This window comes from Galleria mellonella, unplaced genomic scaffold (assembly GCF_026898425.1).
Source record: "Galleria mellonella isolate WM207_F2 unplaced genomic scaffold, CSIRO_AGI_GalMel_v1 utg32, whole genome shotgun sequence".
NCBI classification, from domain to species: Eukaryota; Metazoa; Arthropoda; class Insecta; order Lepidoptera; family Pyralidae; genus Galleria; species Galleria mellonella.
In genome coordinates this window covers 589775-610000 of record NW_026442075.1, presented here as the reverse complement: position 1 = coordinate 610000, position 20226 = coordinate 589775, and the positions used below count along the sequence as shown (strand labels likewise).

General features: G+C 47.4%; 1 protein-coding gene across 1 annotated transcript in view; it reads left to right on the top strand.

The window, feature by feature from the left end:
• The window catches only part of LOC113510854 (ral GTPase-activating protein subunit beta), a 28784-nt gene that overhangs the window by 6282 nt on the left and 2276 nt on the right, over nt 1–20226 (top strand). The window contains exons 7-25 of the mRNA XM_052896343.1: nt 53–179; nt 1186–1422; nt 3885–3974; nt 4359–4487; nt 4945–5022; nt 6854–7019; nt 7578–7787; nt 7937–8101; nt 9651–9763; nt 10773–10907; nt 12385–12609; nt 13074–13180; nt 15134–15305; nt 15420–15528; nt 16835–16909; nt 18480–18609; nt 18977–19078; nt 19586–19791; nt 19940–20087. Of these exons, the coding sequence (XP_052752303.1) occupies nt 53–179; nt 1186–1422; nt 3885–3974; nt 4359–4487; nt 4945–5022; nt 6854–7019; nt 7578–7787; nt 7937–8101; nt 9651–9763; nt 10773–10907; nt 12385–12609; nt 13074–13180; nt 15134–15305; nt 15420–15528; nt 16835–16909; nt 18480–18609; nt 18977–19078; nt 19586–19791; nt 19940–20087 (2724 nt within the window). The remainder of the gene's footprint in view (nt 1–52; nt 180–1185; nt 1423–3884; nt 3975–4358; nt 4488–4944; nt 5023–6853; nt 7020–7577; nt 7788–7936; nt 8102–9650; nt 9764–10772; nt 10908–12384; nt 12610–13073; nt 13181–15133; nt 15306–15419; nt 15529–16834; nt 16910–18479; nt 18610–18976; nt 19079–19585; nt 19792–19939; nt 20088–20226) is intronic.

Genomic DNA, 20226 nt, shown 5'->3' with positions numbered 1-20226 from the left:
TTAGCTATTATTCAAATTAAGGCGTGCAAATCGTATATGTATTCTGTGGCAGTATTCCATGTCCACTGGTAGTAGTGGCAACGCGCGGGAGCCGTGGCAGCATCCGTGCCTGGCAGCGCTGCCCGCCATCTTCCACAAGGCCATGCGCGGGCTCGCAGCGCACGTCGACGCCTTCCTCGGTACGTACGCACGCGCGCACACAACCACGCAACACACGCACGCACACGCACACCCACACATGGATATTCACGCACATATAACGAAGCCACGGGTAAAAGCTAGTACAAAATATTATTTAACGATATTGGTACAAAAAATACTTAATAAATCAGCTTTATTTAGATGGGATCAAACCGTCAATCAATATTAGTGTTCATATACAAATCTGCTTATTAGTGCTACTTATGGGGCCTGCAAGCTATGTGCGTATTCTCTTTTAAATATTGCTATTTTGTAATTTGTCCTTATTTCTTCAATTGGATATATAAAACAGACTATATGCACATATTTTGTAAAAGTAGAATGTGGGTGGTACTTTTGTCACGCAATTTATTAATCATTAATTTATTCGTTCAATTGATGATGATGTACAATTCTATACAATTGTTTCAAGTTGTAAATTAAAACAATTCATTATTTAGAATTGTAATTAAATTGCGTGAGCTGAAAGTGTCTTTTCTGTAATTAGTTTTTCTTCCAGTTTCATTTCTTAATCTATCTTCCAAAAATTGGTCGGTAGAGGGGGTTGTAAAATTGAAAATCAATGAAAATGTGACATTTTTATAGCATACCCGAATTGTATCCTATTACATATTGGATTTTTTTTATTAACGAAGGATTTTATGGGAATGATATAAAATTATTAACAGGCAAGGTTTTTATGGGAATAGTATAAAAGTGTCATGTTTACGGGTTTTTAAGGTGACACTTTATATGGCTGTTCATACTTGATATGGGGTATCTGTTATATTAGGAAAAATATGTGTCCTAAATTGATTTAATTATAGGCCGACACGTTCGTCATAACGTGCCTATTAATAGCATTATATGTTACTTGTGAGCTACAACAGAATCAGATATTTGCATTGTCCTTCGAGCCGGATTACTGTTAGATAATATTAAAATTGCATGAGTACCAATAGCCATATAAGGTGTCAGCATAACGTGTGGTGTGCGGGGCGCCAGGGCGCGGCGCGGAGCGGTGGTGGCTGGAGTGCGGGGCGGGGGCTGGCGGCGGCGGGGGCGGGGGCGGGGGCGGGGGCGGGGCCGGCGGCGGCGGGGGCGGCGCGGGCGGCGGGGCGGCGGCGGGCGGCGGCAGCATGGACAGCGTGTGCGAGGAGGACACGCCGCCCACGCACCGCCGCCTCGCCAAGTCCTTCAGCGTGTCCGCCTCGCGCCCCAGGGACAAGCCGCCGGACAAAAGTACGTGACGCACCCGCCGGGGGCTGGCCGGCCGTAGCGGGGACCTCGGGGACCTGAGTCGCCGTTGCGACTAATTAAAACGAATTTTCATGTCAAAGAGCAGCTATGTATATACAGCTGCCTATAGCAATCCGCTTTCATGTACTTCTCACATCTAAGATTAATTCATAATTTCATAACGGAGTCAAAGTGCACGTATTTGAAAGATAATATTATGAAATTTCGATTTATAAAAATTGTAGCAACGCAACTCAGATTTTTTAGCAAACAAAGATTGTTTCGTTTAATTGTTTAAAAACACAAGTCGAAATATGACAATCGGGGTTAACGATTTCTAATAATAAAGATTCCTGCTACGCCTAAAAGTTCACGGTTTCTATGTCTTTTCCAACTCTATTGTTCACAGCAGTAGTAGTATAGACTTAGTACAATTTATCAAAATATAACGTCAATTGTTTTGTCATTATTTTTTTATAATATAGGGCCCAAACCTGATTGTCACTTGCCATTACTGCCGTTCATAAGTACCAGAGGGAGACTTTGTACAAAAGTCGTTTACTTGGGCACCTCTATTCCATTCGTGTTTCTATCGTGAAGCAGTTGTGTTTGCATGGCTGTGTTTCGGTTTGAAGGGTGGGATATGGCAATGAATTTAGACGATACAGAGGAATAACACCTGAATCCTCAGGAATGGCAACACATGGGGGGTATCATGGACGAAACAATATACTCTGTTATGTCCATGCTACTGCTCATATCTATAGGCGACGGTTACCACTTTCCATCAGGTGGGTCTTCAGCTTGTTTGCCATACGTAGATGCATAAAAAAAACCCTGTAAAAACATAGAAATTGCAGGGATATTGCTGGCCCTTTAAATCGCAATATACTTTTGTCATTCTATCTAAGTGACAAGAGGTTGCCACTATAGAAAGAATGTAGGCAATGAATGACGTGATTTCTAATATTATCTGAAGAAAACATAAGGAAATTACTCTTTATATATTTGACGAAATTATGTTGATATTTTATACGAGTACACCTTTGGTACTCGATATCTGCCTAAGCCACGATACCACAAACTTCATAGTGGCCTATCATTCCTACCAGTGTTGGGAGCATGCACTGAAAAGCTTTCAGCTTTTATAAACTAACGAAGGTCTAGCAGTAACAGACTCTTGGACTATTAGAGGTTACGTTAGCTGCGTTAAAATAAAAGCAAACCACTAAAACGTGCATTAAACATGCATTTAGTATACATATTTAAACAATAATTGCTGGCAAAACAGTTGTACTAATCACCATTTTGAAATAAATGTATTAGAGGCTATTTCTTGATACAAAGTGTGGCATTCACTTAATTAAGTCAAAATAAAAAAAAATGCCGTTTTATCTAGCTGTGTTACATTTGTTATTTTTTTTTTTTTATTTATTTAATGGCTATTTAAATCGTGATTGTTTTTATTCTTGTATATTTGTTGAGAATCTGTATATTGTATGCTTTTTTTTTGTTAACTTTAATTGTTGTGTTAGATTTTTTTTATTTATTTTTTTTTACTAGAGGGACTTTATTATCTGTAAATATATTGGAATTGTAGTGGACATAATTCACGTATTAAATACGGTATAATGGTACGTTAGAGTGTTTTCACTTTATATATACGATGCACCTGAATTGTACATTTTATGTCACTATTTTATTTTCGTTTAATATGGTTTCTATTACTCTATAATTTGCACTTTATAATAGTTATGTAGAATAAATAGTGGTGTCCATTTTGAGTCGACAATTTTTCTAAACCAGCGTTTTTAAAACTTTTTCCTCCCTTAGTATGTTAAAATATTTTACTTACCGCAGTTCCTAACTTGTATATATTCTCTTATATTACAAATATCATATCCGTATATTTTTATATATTTTATAGTTAATTATAAGTTAAACATTATAAATAAATAAATATTATATAATGAAGTATCTAAAACTGACGTCGATGACATTGCAAAACTCGTCATAGTCGTAGAATACTGACGGATCTGACAAATATTACATATAAAGATCCGTCAGTATTCTACGACTATGACGAACTGTTGTTTTTTTTTTACGGATTAGCGACATTTCCAACTTCCTTGTAGAGACTTGAGAACCCCCCAGGTGATTGCGACCCACACTAATGACTCTAAAATTAAAATTTCATTTTAATATCTCAGCGAAGTCTTTATTTTAAATACATTTATGATCTATTTTTCTTATATATTTAATTCATAATTATTATAATTTCAGTTTTCATAAATTAGTAATTAAAGTTGTGTGTTTGTTTGTCACCATTGTAGCGTAAAAAATGTTCTTATAAACAAAGCGGTCGCGTGAACAATTTGAATTCAGTTCCATGAATACCAACACTGGGCTATTGATTCTCATTAATTTACCATTATGTACCAACTACACCTGCCGTATGGACGCAGGCACACCGCGCACGTCGCTGATCGGCCTGACGGGCAGCCGGCCGCCAAGCGTGGCGCCCACCACACCGCCCAACTCCATATCTTCGCAAGGTATTTAATTTTTTTCTTATTATTTTTGGTTTATATCCGGCTCAAAGGACCATAAAATTATATACACCGCTTGCTAATTCCAAACTAAGCAAAACTTATGGGTATTGGCCAACTGATAGATAGGAATTAAATTTTTTTTTCTAAATACATACATATTGTATTATATAGAAACAATTTAGACCAGTTCAAACATATTTATGAATATATAAAACCCCCAAGGTCGCGAGTTCGATCCCAGTATTATACGGGAATCGAACTCACGACTATTGGATGGTGATACAGTGTCTTAAACAATAACACCATCATTTCGAGGCTATAGCTACAAAATAAAGCAGAATTTACTTTCTTCTTTAATGCGACCTACATTGTTACAAATTGGACCAGTGTGCGAATCGGAGAAGCCGCCGCTGGCGCCGCTGCGGCCGAAGGTCAACTCCATCTTCCATCTGTTCGGCGAGTGGCTGTTCGAGGCCGCGCTTATCGGCACCACGCCTGCTTATAACAATAGTCAACGTATGTAATTTTTTGATACTTTATCTTAATATGTACGTCTTTAATTAGCCTATTTTACGAGTATCTTTCAACGTGTGTTAAATGTAATGTCAAATATAATTTTGTTGTTTTTCCTATATATATATATATATATATATATATATATATATATATATATATATATATATATATATATATATATATATATATATTATATATATATATATATATATATATATATATATATATATATATATATATATATATATATATATATATATATATATATATATGTTTTATATTCCTTACCTATGTGTGGAGACTTATTTTTGGCTATCTGTTTCTTATTATCTTAGGAAAATTATTATTGTTATTGTTAAATATTATTATTGTAGGAAAAGCTGTTGGCCTTTTAAATATATAAATAAATAAATGTAAGATAAAATATTTGTTTAAATGTACATTGCAACACTTTCAGAACGCGCAGACGGTACTCCGCCGCCCCCGTCGTTGTCGGATGCACAATACAAACTGAACATGTTGAGCTACCAGCCAGGTGAGTTAGCTTTTATTGTTACATACAGCCATGCTTGTAATACAATTTATTTTTTAATATAATGCCGGTCCAACACATTCTGTTTACATTTATGAAGTTACTTACAGTAAAACCATTTTTTTAACAAGACAGTAAATACTGTTTTACTTGTATTTATATTAAATAAATCTATATTTATATGATTTCCTGTCTAAAAACTATCATACATTACTGTACTAGCGACTCGCCTTGGCTGTGCAGGAGTATAAAAAATTAAAATAAATAGTACATTACTGGAGCGGCCAGCAATTGAGGCATTGATGGACGAACAAATGTGGGCCGAGGCGAAGCCGAGGCACACATACGTGAGTTCATCAATGTCTAGTTGTGGCCAAGACTTGTATAGTACTTTTCTCAAACAATGCGCGGAAATCAAAAACACAATTTTACTTTTTAAGTTCAATGACCAATAACGAACAATAATAATTTTTCACGCTCCATAATGTTCCTTTGTTTTTTTTTCAATAAACAGATTTCTATTTGCAAGCTAGTTCGAAATTTAAATAAAATCTTGTATTAGTTACCTCCTTGGTAGCCATACTTCGAAGTAAAAGGTCATTCCATTTTTAAATCACAGGATAGATATGAGTTTACATAGTAATTTATCTGGCCGCAAAATACGACAGATATGGATTTACATACAACTTTTGCCGGCCGCTGCCCGCATGTATCTGGCCAGTACAACAAGTTTAATTAATCTCGAAGAAGATTGTCAAAATAATGCTCACATTTCCAAGCATGTTTGAGAAAATATTATTTTTCTTTTGTCCCATGTTATTTGCCGACATATAATTTTCTACAGGTGAAAGAATTTTTAAAATTAGTTTTTGACATATCTTTCCGATTGTAGCGGTAATTTAGATTATGCTTTTAGTGTTACTTGTATGCAAGGGTGTGTATTAGTTACGAGTGCGGTAGTGTGTTGCGTGTTTGTGATACTCGCAGCAGGCCACGAGTGTGTGTGTGGGTGTATGCGTGTGTGTGCAGGTCGTGCGGAGGTGTGTGTGGCGTGTGTGTGCCGCGTGCTGTGCTCGCGCAGACCGCGAGTGTGTGTGTGGGTGTATGCGTGTGTGTGCAGGTCGTGCGGAGGCGCTGGGCGCGGTGTGCCGCGTGCTGTGCTCGCAGCAGGCCGCGAGTGTGTGTGTGTGGGTGTATGCGTGTGTGTGCAGGTCGTGCGGAGGCGCTGGGCGCGGTGTGCCGCGTGCTGTGCTCGCAGCAGACCGCGAGTGTGTGTGTGGGTGTATGCGTGTGTGTGCAGGTCGTGCGGAGGCGCTGGGCGCGGTGTGCCGCGTGCTGTGCTCGCAGCAGGCCGCGAGTGTGTGTGTGGGTGTATGCGTGTGTGTGCAGGTCGTGCGGAGGCGCTGGGCGCGGTGTGCCGCGTGCTGTGCTCGGAGCAGACCGCGAGTGTGTGTGTGGGTGTATGCGTGTGTGTGCAGGTCGTGCGGAGGCGCTGGGCGCGGTGTGCCGCGTGCTGTGCTCGCAGCAGGCCGCGAGTGTGTGTGTGGGTGTATGCGTGTGTGTGCAGGTCGTGCGGAGGCGCTGGGCGCGGTGTGCCGCGTGCTGTGCTCGCAGCAGGCCGCGAGTGTGTGTGTGGGTGTATGCGTGTGTGTGCAGGTCGTGCGGAGGCGCTGGGCGCGGTGTGCCGCGTGCTGTGCTCGCAGCAGGCCGCGAGTGTGTGTGTGGGTGTATGCGTGTGTGTGCAGGTCGTGCGGAGGCGCTGGGCGCGGTGTGCCGCGTGCTGTGCTCGCAGCAGGCCGCGAGTGTGTGTGTGGGTGTATGCGTGTGTGTGCAGGTCGTGCGGAGGCGCTGGGCGCCGTGTGCCGCGTGCTGTGCTCGAAGCAAAGCCGCGAGGAGGTGCTGGCGCCGTACCTGGCGCGCTGCCTGGCGGCGCTACGTCACGGCCTGCGGGATCCGCACGTCGCCGCCGCGGTCGTGCTCAACTCGCCTGATATATTCCGGTCCCACATCCATACACTCTTGATTAGAGCATTTAACACTTATTTTGTAACAATGCTAACTTTTTGTTATCATTTTTGCATAGACGAATAAAAAAAACAGTTTCTTGATAAGTATAAAGACTCAGTTCAGTTAGTATAAATTACAATAATTAAAGATTGTGCTTTTGACAAGAAATCAAAAGAAATACAAAAGAAAATAAAGCTAGTTACCTTGATTTAAAAATTAAACTACTGAACAGATTGTCATAAAATGTCTATAGTACCAATCTGTATTTCCTTTTAGATAAAAAAAAAAAAATTCTTTGGTGAGATGCATTGAGTTGAATTGAATAATTAGGAAAAATTTTAGCTTACTCTCAATAATTGACTAATATTAGTATATTGTTACTTGGAACCAATGAATCGTGTTATTCAAAACTCTTTTCTACGAGCTTCTATTTTCAAAAAGATATATCTATGATGCGTAGTATAAAATATTTTCACCATAGATTTCAATTATTTTTCAGTATTGTATTCTTTTGAACTCGAGTTAATTAAATTAAAATTATATTTTTATAGGTTGGATTTAGACGGTGTTCTAGTATTGGTACCGGATTACATAACGGCACTGGACCGAATCCTATCGGAGAGGGAGCCGAAATTGGAATGCGGCGGCATAGACAAACGCGAGCTGCGCAAGGCTGCCATTAGTGCGCTGTTGTCGCTTGTCGCTTTCCCCTACCACTACAGGGGGTTACCGGTCCCGGAGTTCCCCGGTTGTAATGAATAGTGAGTGATAATTTACTGTGAAACCTTCGGAATTATACTATTATGTATAACAAGATGATATGATCCTTGGAGCCGGATAGTATCAGTTGTCGGGCTCGAGGGATGATATCGTGTCGTGTTGTGTGTAACGTGTGGCGTGCGGTGCGCAGCGCGGGCATGACGCTGGGCGAGCTGACGCGCGGCAAGCTGTCGCTGATGTGCGTGGCGGCCGTGCAGGTGGAGTGGTCGGACGCGCTGGCCGTGCCGCTGCTGGCGGCGCTGTACCTGTGCGTGCGCCACCTGGCGCCGCCCGCGCCCGCCGCGCCGACCGCGCCGACCGCGCCGACCGCGCCGACCGCGCCGACTACAAAGGTACGCTCTCGCGCCCACCACCCCCTTCCTCTCCACTACTCTTCCCTCTATTTTCCTCGTCCTTCTAACATAAAACACCTACTTTTCCCTTCTGTCCTTTTTCAATATTGCCCATACCATCCTTGCCAGTAACTACAATGGTACACAAGCTTCTCCTCCCCTAACCATCCTGTCTCGCCTTTTCATCTTTTCCTCATATTTCGCGTCCTCATTCCTCCAATATAATTACCAATTCCTCTCTACGGGGAAGGGATTTTTAATAAAGAGGACGCTAGACCCAATGATCCACTTCCATAAGATCCTCTCTGGAAATCATTTTAATTAATATATGGCAAATACAACACGATAGACCAACTGTCCTGACTTCGTCATCACCTATCATCCCTCACTGGTACTCTGCCAGTGTATACACCGAAAACACTGTTGAGCTTACTATCTTATTATCGGTCTTTGAAAAAATAATCAAGCCTCTCCTCCAATTCTCGGTCTCGTCCCTCCCACCTAAACATCAACTCCTCCATCACTCCTCTCCTTCGCTCTAAACCCCTAAACACTTGTATATGAGCGTCCATATTACAAACATGTTATTCAATTGTACATTACACACAAAGTCATCAGCTTTGTAAAAGTCGAAGCGACACTATCGGCTCCGCAAAGCTGCACGCTAACACATTCTCGGCAATACATGCTAAATTTATTTTGCTATTTTACACATATTAATATTCCCACAATATACTTGTACCACCATCACTATAATAATAATAATAAATAAATTTTCACCATAATAGATAATGTTCTTAAAAAAGTTTTTTTTTTTATTCAATATCTAATCAAGCATACATTTTACCAGTACTTATAGGTCTCTTTTGGTTGTTTTGGAAGTCATTAAAATTAATTTGTGATACGATGTCAAACTGATATATTTTTATTATTCATTTTCTTTGTGACAAAGAAAAAATGTTATTAAATATTTTAATTTTAATATTTATTAATATAATAAATATTTATAAATAATTATAATTGTTATTTTAATATTTTTAAACGGTATCTATTGTGTAATTTTAACATCAAGTTTGTGTTTAGTTCGGCTCAGAAATTTCGGTTTCAAATATTTCATGGTAGGCCCTCTGTTTTCCCATTCTCAGCTGTAGGTGGGAAGCAAAATCTTCATCAGTGCCACTAGACAATATCATTTGAGCTTATTTCCAAATTCGATTACGCTACTGCACTAAGAATGAGAACACAAGATTTGATGTCTTGTTAGTTAGTACAAGACAGCAAATCTTGTGTTCTCATTCCCAGTAAAATAGTTAATGGGGAGAGATGAAAACATTATTATATCTGCTAGCTCCACACACGAAACGAAGGTCAAAATATGAAACCATAAGCAGCGGTCGTATACAATAATAAATTTTAACACTTTAGTACCCCGTCATTGTATTGTACTTAGTAAATAATTGAAAACATTGAGACGAGTCGGGTAAAAAAGTGTCTATATTGTTGTATATGGTTGGACGTTTTAGCGCGGTCGGATAGCGGCAGTGCGACGGGCAGCGACGGCCAATCCTCGCTGGAGGACTTTGCCGCCGACGTTAGAGAACTAGACCCGTCCTCACCTGTTTTCGGTAATTTACACTTTTATTTGCATGCTCATAAAGACGGTATTTGATAAACTGCACTACGCTCGCAAAGGAAATCTTGTATACAGCTATGAGGCCGCGTGCAGTATTTTTTTTTTATCAAGTACTGTCCTACAATGTAACATACTGTGAGTACATATTTGTGTGAGTTGCAGTGTGTCCGCTTTTCGTATTTTTTTTTTTTTGTTGTTCTTGCCACTGCTTGCTAGTTTATGTTATTCATTGAATTGAATTGAATTGGTAATATAAAATAGTTTTTTTTTATTGATTGATTAATGATAAAGTATTACTTCTGATACTATGTTGGTATTATTACATTACATGTTATATTGTGACAAAAAGTGGAATGAACTAGATGTCCTTTATACAGGTTAATATATGACCTAAAAAGGACTATAGTAAACATATCGGAAGTCGTAACAATTTATCATGTACCTATGCTTAATATAAACAGTGTTCATATGTAACCCATTTATGGCGTAAATTTACTGGGTACAGAGGAATAACACCTGAGTCCTCAGGAATGGCAACGCATGGGGGGTATCATGGGCGAAACAGTATACTCTGTTATGTCCATGGTACTGTTCATGTCTATAGGCGACGGTTACCACTTTCCATTAGGTGGACCGTCAGCTTGTTTGCCATTCTAAGTTGTATAAAAAAAAATATGTAAATAAATTATTATTACTATTGAAATTATAAAGTATTTTTCTATTTTGCATTTTTCTAATAATTTTTATATATGACTGCGCATTATAGGTATCTCGCGTCGTGTGGATCGTAAAATTTCAAATACATTGCGCGGCGTCAAAACTAAGAATCGGTAATTATACGGCTGTGATGCATTTCCGGTGGGAAAATAATCTGCCTTCTGATTCAGATCTGGATTAGCTGTGTTCGTTTAGCCAACTTGTCTTTTCCACCCTGTATAATTATAAAGTAATTGAAATAGATGGGTTGTGCAGTAAGTTGTTATGACGTGGCGCGTGCGCAGGCGCAGCGCTGGTGGTGCGCGCGACGTACCTGGTGTGCCACCGGCTGATATCGTCGTGGAAGGGCGACCTGCAGGTGTCGCTCGCCGCGCTCGAGCTGCTCTCCGGCCTCGCCGAGCTGCACTCCGCCAAGCCTGGTATTTTTTTTTATAAATAATAATGAAATGGTAGCCCCACCTACGTTATCGTTATATACCGGCAGGGCACCAGTGAAGGATGATAGGTGAGAATGAAGCTGGTCAATTAGCCCATCGTGACGAATTCAATAAGAATTGTTCACGATGATTTCCAGGGGGAACTACGTGGAGGTCAACCGAATAAGGCATATTGCTAGCAATGGGGCTGTCAAACTCCATTGCTAACAAACCTCCCCCCCCCCCCCCCCCCCCCCAGCCTGGTATTGTAGTACACTAGCCACCAACTTCAACTCTAATTGTATATACATACAGTCCTATTTAAATAACAGTGAAACCCACGTTAAATTCTATTACGTAGTTTAAAAGAAGTAACTTTGTAAGAAACAGATTGACCCGGATAGCGACTTTATATTCTTTAGTCTCTCGTTACTCTGCCCTTTAGAATTACAATTCATTTATTTGCTGGAACATGCATTTTTATTCTAGCAAATAAATAAATTTTTAATAAATAATTGAATTATTACATGGTGTGGATGTCTTTCATAACAGGTTACTAAAACCATAGAAAATAAAAACGTAATTGAAGTCACAAAAGTTTAATTGGATCCGTTATTCAGCAACATTTTCGTAAGAACATATCAATTATGATTGTTAGATTGGCATCGACTTCCAATATTTCACTATATATATATATATATATATATATATATTTTTTTTTTTTAATTGCATGCATTCAGAATTTGTCATTGGTAAGTTTTGCGCGTATAATTTTAATTAGACCGCAAATGTCTTATTATTTAATTAGATGGAGTGTTATTTGCTACGACAAATTATAAATGAAACTATTAATTTGATTCTATATAACCATAAAAATATTGTTATTTCATAATATTTGAATTTTTCATACAATAAAACTGGCAAATTGGTACAATCCGTCTGATGGTAAACGATCACTGTGTCCTAGGGATACCCGCTACCCGCAACATTAGAACTCTAACTTGTGTGTTGCCTGTTATTGATTAGTACATGTTGATATTGGAGCTTGGTATTAATTGATAGTTTCAAGATATCTATGGATCTACTAGATTAAAAAAACAATTATTTATGGGTAATCTAAACCAGCATTTTATGTGCTAGGTCGCTTTACCACCACTATCTTAACTTCCTTTGTTTATTATTTAGTATATAAGATAATTATTATCTGTTAATACTGTCACTCGTGAGTCAGTTATTGTGTGGTGTAGTGGTTAACACTGTATGGTCCTGGCATAGAATGGGCCACCCTTCTCTTTTCCGGAAGTGTCGTAAGAGACGACTGAGGGCTGAGGGAACTTAATGGGCTAGCGAACTACCGATGGGTCAGCAGCGTCCCTCTTAAAACATAACCAATGGCTAACTGCGGTTGCCAACTTGCTGGCAATACTGGGGAGCCGTTCCCGTCGTATGTGCACGGGTGTGTACCGTGTATCGTGCGTAGAGGCTGGCGAGCGCGCGCGCGCGGTGCGCTGGGTGTGCGAGTACATCGGCGTGCAGTGCGGCCGGCCGCCGCAGGCGCACTCGCGCGACCTGCACTCGTGCGTGGTGGCGGCCTACGGCTGCCTGGCCGCCTGGCTGTGCCCCGCGCTGCTGGCCGACGCCGCCTGCCTCGCCGCGCTGCTCGACGTCGTCGAGCTCGGCCTCTCGGGCGCCAAGAGCCAGCCCGGTGCGTGCCGCTCTATCTCGACCTCCCTTGCTACTCCATCTCAAACTTACCATGAAGCAGTTATCTTTGCATGGCTGTGTTTCGGTTTGAAGGGTGAAATATGGCGTGAATTTACTGGGTACAGAGGAATAACATCTGAGTACTCAGGAATGATAATGCATGGGGTGTTTCATGGGCGAAACAGTATCTACTCTGTTATGTCCATAGTACTGTTCATGTCTATAGGCGACGGTTATCACTTTCAATCAGGTGAGCCGTCAGCTTGTTTGCCATTCTAAGTCTAATTCATCTCAAACTCAAAATCGTCCGCCATGCCTACCCATTTGTAACAACCGTAACATATCCACCACGTCTCTTTTAAATATCCTAAATGTTCAATCAATTGCTGAATGAAATAATAGTATCTATTAAAACTTTTTAAAATTATGTTTGAATTGTATATAATGTTTTATTGCACTATACAGGAAAACCAGGGGAGCAACCGAAAATGAAAGACGAGAAAGAACTAAAGCCGGTATCTATGAGGGTCCGAGATGCCGCCGAGTCGTTACTTATGCTAATTTTGGAACAGGTAAAATTACATTTGTTTTTGTGTAACAATACCTAATGTAATGTATAATTATATAGTGTAATCACTACATAGTATAAAACAAAGTCGCTTTCGCTGTCTGTCCGTCCCTATGTATGCTTAAATCTTTGAAACTACACAACGGATTTTGAAACGTTTTTTTTTAATAGATAGAGTGATTCAAGAAGAAGGTTTATATGTATAATACATGCATAATATTGTAGAGAAACACTGGTAAATTAAGAGGTTTCTAATGTGATGTCGTAAATAAACACATTTTTTGCGCTTACATTGTAAACGTTGGCTGAACCCCACGAGATAAATCAAAATAATGTACTACAGTATTATACACCTTAAAAAGGTCAACAAAAAAGTCCGCGATGATATATGTGTATCTCTTAAGGATAATCCACAATAACCATTTTTTATCCTTTACATTTTACGGGAAAAAATGGCTTATTTACAAAGTGATTTTAAGCAATACAGCATTAATTTGTATCCAATTAATTAATTAATCTTTATTACATAGCCCATTTACTCGCACTCGCGAGTTGAGTCGATTTGGTTGCAAATCGACTCAACCCTTGACGGTGCACATATGCTTTGATTTTACTAAAACGACAAATGTCAGTTATAAAAAAAGATATGGCATTCGAAAGCTTAAGATGTCAGCTTTAATTATATATTATATCATTATCATTGAAATTCATCAATTATTTCTTTAGTAAATGATGTCTGAACGCAAGACTAGACAAAATGGGAATTTAGGAAAAGGGCCTAGGTCCCGTATATTGGAAATTAAACAAAAAATTATAAAAATAAAAGACCTCTTCAAGAAACTGCCGAGTGATTCGTGCCGTGTGACAGCGGGCATTGTCGTGCATTAACACGAAGTCTTCGCCGACAAACCTTGCGTAGGGCACAACATGATCGAGTAGGATGTCGGTGATATACCGATCAGCTGTTAGCCCGCCTCCTCGGCCGCCCCCAGGTACGAAAACAAGCTCAGTTTTCTCTCTAAGGAAACCAGCCCACATCATGCAGGAACCGCCATACGCCACTGTTTCAGCAAAACAGCATTGGGAAAATCGTTCCCGGACGCCTGTAAACTCGGCCTTTCCTGTCATTGCCATGCAGACACATTCTGCACTCATCAGTAAACAGTACCGACCGCCAATGCGCAACGCTCCAATTGAGATGCTCTCGAGCAAATTGGCGCGCTTGTCGGTAGCCTGCAGTTAATTTGGGGCCCGTCGTAGGTCTTTTTGGCGTCACATTGGCTTCCTTCAAGCGTCTTCTCACCGTCCATTCGCTTACAGCCACCCCTCGTATACGTCTCAGTTCCTGCTGCACATCAACACCCGTAAGGTGTCGATTGCGCAGCGAGGTTGAGACAATGACGCGGTCGTTTCTCTCTGAAGTGCATCGGTGGCGGATCGTTCTTGGTCTCCGATTAAAGTCACCAGTCTTTTGAAACCGTTTGTATATTCGGGATACAGCAGACTGGCTCAAGTGGAGCTGGGCAGCGACTGCTCGCTACCTTAACTCTTGTTGCAACAAGGCAACAACTTGTTGCAACAAGAGTTAAGCTTCTTCTGGTGTGGTATCCATGGTTTCACGAAAACAAGTAATGCAATTTACTGATATGTGTACCGGTCAACTTGTGATAAACAACTGATAAGGCAAACCGGGTGTGGGCGGATTTTATAGCGGGAGCAGGTAGCGCAACTCGTGGATACCTTATGGAGCAAATTAATGCATATGTGCGCCGTCAAGGGTTGAATCGATTTGCTTGTTCGCGAGTGTGGATCAATATACCCCTTTACAGCATGTAATTTAAATGATTATTTCCGAAGATATTACAGATTTAAAATGCAGGGACATAGCGGTGCTTCATTGCACCCGTGCGAAGCCTGGGCGGATCGCTAGTTTCTATAATAAACTGTTGGTCCGCAGACGGGCACAAGTGGTAGTGGTGGAGGCGAGGGGTGGTGCCGGCTGGACGAGCGGTGGCTGGCGGCTCTGGGGCACGGCCGCCTGCGGCACTACGTGGCCGACGGTGGCGTGCTGCTGTCGCTGCTCGAGGAGCCGCTCGCCAACAGCCAGGAGCCGCAGCCCACACTCATCGGTACGTGCACAACTACGCTTCTACATAATCACCTATAGATAGCGCTAGGGGACTTACCCTCTCGCCCCCCGTGGCTATACATGATTAGACTTACGCCACTTATGTTTCGCACAGTGATCATCCGCTGCGGGTGGGGCCGGTACGCGTGGTCGCTGAGCAGCCGCGGCGCGGCGCGGTGTGCGGGCCGCGGCGGCGGCGCGGCGTGCGCGCGCCCCGTCGACATGCTGAGCAGCCCGCCTGCGCCGTGTGAGTACACCTGCAGCCGCCCCGGCGACATGCTGGAGCCGGCCCCGCGCCCGCAGCCCGCCTGACTGGAGCTCAGCCGCGCCACCTCAGCCCGCTTGCGCCGTGTGAGTACACCTGCAGCCGCCCCGGCGACATGCTGGAGCCGGCCCCGCGCCCGCAGCCCGCCTGCCTGCCCCTGCCGCCCGCGCCCGCGCCCGCGCCCGCCTGCGCCGTGTGAGTACACCTGCAGCCGCCCCGGCGTGCTGGAGCCGGCCCCGCGCCCGCAGCCCGCCTGCCTGCCCCTGCCGCCCGCGCCCGCGCCCGCCTGCGCCGTGCGCGCGCCCCCGCGCGCCGCAGCCCGCCCTCGAGTACACCTGCAGCCGCCCCGGCGACATGCTGGAGCCGGCCCCGCGCCCGCAGCCCGCCTGCCTGCCCCTGCCGCCCGCGCCCGCGCCCGCCTGCGCCGTGTGAGTACACCTGCAGCCGCCCCGGCGACATGCTGGAGCCGGCCCCGCGCCCGCAGCCCGCCTGCCTGCCCCAGCCGAGCCGCCCGCGCCCGCCTGCGCCGTGTGAGTACACCTGCAGCCGCCCCGGCGACATGCTGGAGCCGGCCCCGCGCCCGCAGCCCGCCTGCCTGCCCCTGCCGCCCGCCGCGCCCGCGCCCGCCTGCGCCGTGTGAGTACACCTGCAGCCGCCCCGGCGACATGCTGGAGCCGGCCCCGCGCCCGCAGCCCGCCTGCCTGCCCCGCGCCCGCAGCCCGCCGCCCGCGCCCGCGCCCGAGCTGCGCCGTGTGAGTACACCTGCAGCCGCCCCGGCGACATGCTGGAGCCGGCCCCGCGCCCGCAGCCCGCCTGCCTGCCCCTGCCGCCCGCGCCCGCCCGCCCGCCTGCGCCGTGTGAGTACACCTGCAGCCGCCCCGGCGACATGCTGGAGCCGGCCCCGCGCCCGCAGCCCGCCTGCCTGCCCCTGCCGCCCGCGCCCGCGCCCGCCTGCGCCGTGTGAGTACACCTGCAGCCGCCCCGGCGACATGCTGGAGCCGGCCCCGCGCCCGCAGCCCGCCTGCCTGCCCCTGCCGCCCGCGCCCGCGCCCGCCTGCGCCGTGTGAGTACACCTGCAGCCGCCCCGGCGACATGCTGGAGCCGGCCCCGCGCCCGCAGCCCGCCTGCCTGCCCCTGCCGCCCTCGCCCGCGCCCGCGCCCGCCTGCGCCGTGTGAGTACACCTGCAGCCGCCCCGCGCCCGCGCCCGCCTGCGCCGTGTGAGTACCACCTGACATGCTGGAGCACCTGCCCCTGCCGCCCGCAGCCGCCCCGCGCCGGCCCCGCGCCCGCAGCCCGCCTGCCTGCCCCTGCCGCCCGCGCCCGCGCCCGCCTGCGCCGTGTGAGTACACCTGCAGCCGCCCCGGCGACATGCTGGAGCCGGCCCCGCGCCCGCAGCCCGCCTGCCTGCCCCTGCCGCCCGCGCCCGCGCCCGCCTGCGCCGTGTGAGTACACCTGCAGCCGCCCCGGCGACATGCTGGAGCCGGCCCCGCGCCCGCAGCCCGCCCGCCTGCCCCTCGCGCCCGCGCCCGCCTGCGCCGTGTGAGTACACCTGCAGCCGCCCCGGCGACATGCTCCGCCCGCGCCCGCGCCCGCCTGCGCCGTGTGAGTACACCTGCAGCCGCCCCGGCGACATGCTGGAGCCGGCCCCGCGCCCGCAGCCCGCCTGCCTGCCCCTGCCGCCCGCGCCCGCGCCCGCCTGCGCCGTGTGAGTACACCTGCAGCCGCCCCGGCGACATGCTGGAGCCGGCCCCGCGCCCGCAGCCCGCCTGCCTGCCCCTGCCGCCCGCGCCCGCGCCCGCCTGCGCCGTGTGAGTACACCTGCAGCCGCCCCGGCGACATGCTGGAGCCGGCCCGCGCGCCCCGCAGCCGCCCCGCCTGCCTGCCCCCCCTGCCGCCCGCGCCCGCGCCCGCCTGCGCCGTGTGAGTACACCTGCAGCCGCCCCGGCGACATGCTGGAGCCGGCCCCGCGCCCGCAGCCCGCCTGCCTGCCCCTGCCGCCCGCGCCCGCGCCCGCGCCCGCCTGCGCCGTGTGAGTACACCTGCAGCCGCCCCGGCGACATGCTGGAGCCGGCCCCGCGCCCGCAGCCCGCCTGCCTGCCCCTGCCGCCCGCGCCCGCGCCCGCCTGCGCCGTGTGAGTACACCTGCAGCCGCCCCGGCGACATGCTGGAGCCGGCCCCGCGCCCGCAGCCCGCCTGCCTGCCCCTGCCGCCCGCGCCCGCGCCCGCCTGCGCCGTGCCCGCGCCGCGCCCGCGCCCCGCCTGCGCCGTGTGCGCCGCCCCGGCGACATACACCTGCAGCCGCCCCGGCGACATGCTGGAGCCGGCCCCGCGCCCGCAGCCCGCCTGCCTGCCCCTGCCGCCCGCGCCCCCGCGCCCGCCTGCGCCGTGTGAGTACACCTGCAGCCGCCCCGGCGACATGCTGGAGCCGGCCCCGCGCCCGCAGCCCGCCTGCCTGCCCCTGCCGCCCGCGCCCGCGCCCGCCTGCGCCGTGTGAGTACACCTGCAGCCGCCCCGGCGACATGCTGGAGCCGGCCCCGCGCCCGCAGCCCGCCTGCCTGCCCCTGCCGCCCGCGCCCGCGCCCGCCTGCGCCGTGTGAGTACACCTGCAGCCGCCCCGGCGACATGCTGGAGCCGGCCCCGCGCCCGCAGCCCGCCTGCCTGCCCCTGCCGCCCGCGCCCGCGCCCGCCTGCGCCGTGTGAGTACACCTGCAGCCGCCCCATATGCCACGACGTGTGCCCATATGCCACGTGTTAGCTACGATCTTCAACTAAGGTACAAACCGCGGTCGTCAGATGCATCATGTGTCAAATTCGACCTTAAGCTGTCACTTGTGACTTACTTGTCAGGTCTAACACTTTGGAAAAATACAACAAAACAGTCTTGAATATTGATATTTTTGTTCTTACAGAGATTCTGCGTTTCCAACATTAGAGTCAGTGTTGAAGCAGCTCAACGACCCTGAGGCGCCACTTTTGTTCAAGCTTTTAGAGCAGCAAGCTGCTATCGAGAAACGCGTGAGAGAGAGCGAAGATAATGTTGTAAGACAAGTTTTCATTTATATATGTACTTTTACTGTAAAAACGCAACATAACTCAAGTTGGATAATTTTTCTTGTATCTAAATATTAGATTTATATTTACGCTGTTAACTTTCTTAATTATACAATATTATCATACCTACTTGTACAACAATTAGTCCATTAACCTAAGGTTGTCTTAAAAATATTGCTTTCGACAATAAGACCGCCTTACTATACTTATACACCAGTATCGTTACATTTATTAATTGTCTTACTTATGTATTCCTTATATTGTATAATACAAATAAAGTATATTCATTCATTCATTCATTAGTATAGATTTAATGAGTGTTTACTTTTATTACCTTATGTTTAATGTTATATAGGTACCCGAAGAATACGTTCCGCCGGAACCAGTGACTGAGTTCCAAACGGCGAGATTGTTTCTCTCTCATTTTGGTTACTTAAACATCGGTGGTGACAAGAAGGTAATTAATATATAGGTATTTGTAAGAAATAAAGATGTTTATGTGCAAATATAGCTAGGCATTTTTAAAAATGTTCATGCAATTAGCGTCATATTTCTGAATAAAAGTGTTGCCATATTAGGGCAATCTTTGGTCACTGATCATTCGTGATGGAACGCTAATATAGTGTGCTAATCCCGATTACACTGTGCAGGAAAATGGTTATTATGTCGATGGAATGCGTACCCTTCGTCAGTTCGGTCGGTGGTCTGCGAATAAGTAACTGACGAATGATCGGCAGCGTTGCATTTTACTTTTTTTTTTATGTAACACACCTCTGTGTATTTATGCCACAGAAGATACGCCGAGGGTGGCATTTGTCGAAGATGGAAACAGTACTGAATGCATTGAGTAGTAATCACAGTTGTACAGTCGAGATTTCAGACGTGGCCGTCTGTATCTCGGTAGTAGGTATTGTTAAGGCGCAGTGGGTGCGCGCGTGTGTAACCGGCGGCGGCGCGTGCGCAGGGCGGGCCGCCGCGGCTGGTGGCGCTGCGCGGCGCGGCGCCGGGGTTCGCGGGCGCGCTGCGGCGGCTGGACGCCACGGGCGCGCGCGCCGCGCTCACCGTGCACGTGTTCTGCGCGCGCGCCGGCCGCGCCTGCGCGCCGCGCATGCTGGCCGACGTGCGCCGCGCGCGCGGCCTGCCGCCCGCCTTCCTGCGCATGCTGCGCGGGTACGTACTCCGCTAGCTGCTGGCTCGTCTCGCCGTCGCGACCACGCCACTGGCGCGCGCGCCGCTTATTGCGTGCGCATCGTCCGTTTATTTTATTTTTTTAAAGATTTCCGTCGCCCCCGTAGTAGTTAGTCCGTTCGCTGTGCAGGCTGGGCTCGCCGGTGCGCGTGCGCGGGCACGGCGGCTGGGCGGGGCACGCGGCGCGCAGCTACGACGCGCAGCCGCCCGACGCGCCGCGCGCCTGCCGCACGCCGCCCGAGCCCGGCTCGCCCGCCATCTACGACGGCATCGACCAGGTATGGGCCCAGTACCTACTTTGTCTAATATACCTCACGCCCCATTCTTGTTATACCTTCTGTAACTTAAATATGACTGAAATGGGGAGGGAATTGGTAGCACCTCACCTACCAAACATCGTTCGTTGTTACTCTGCCA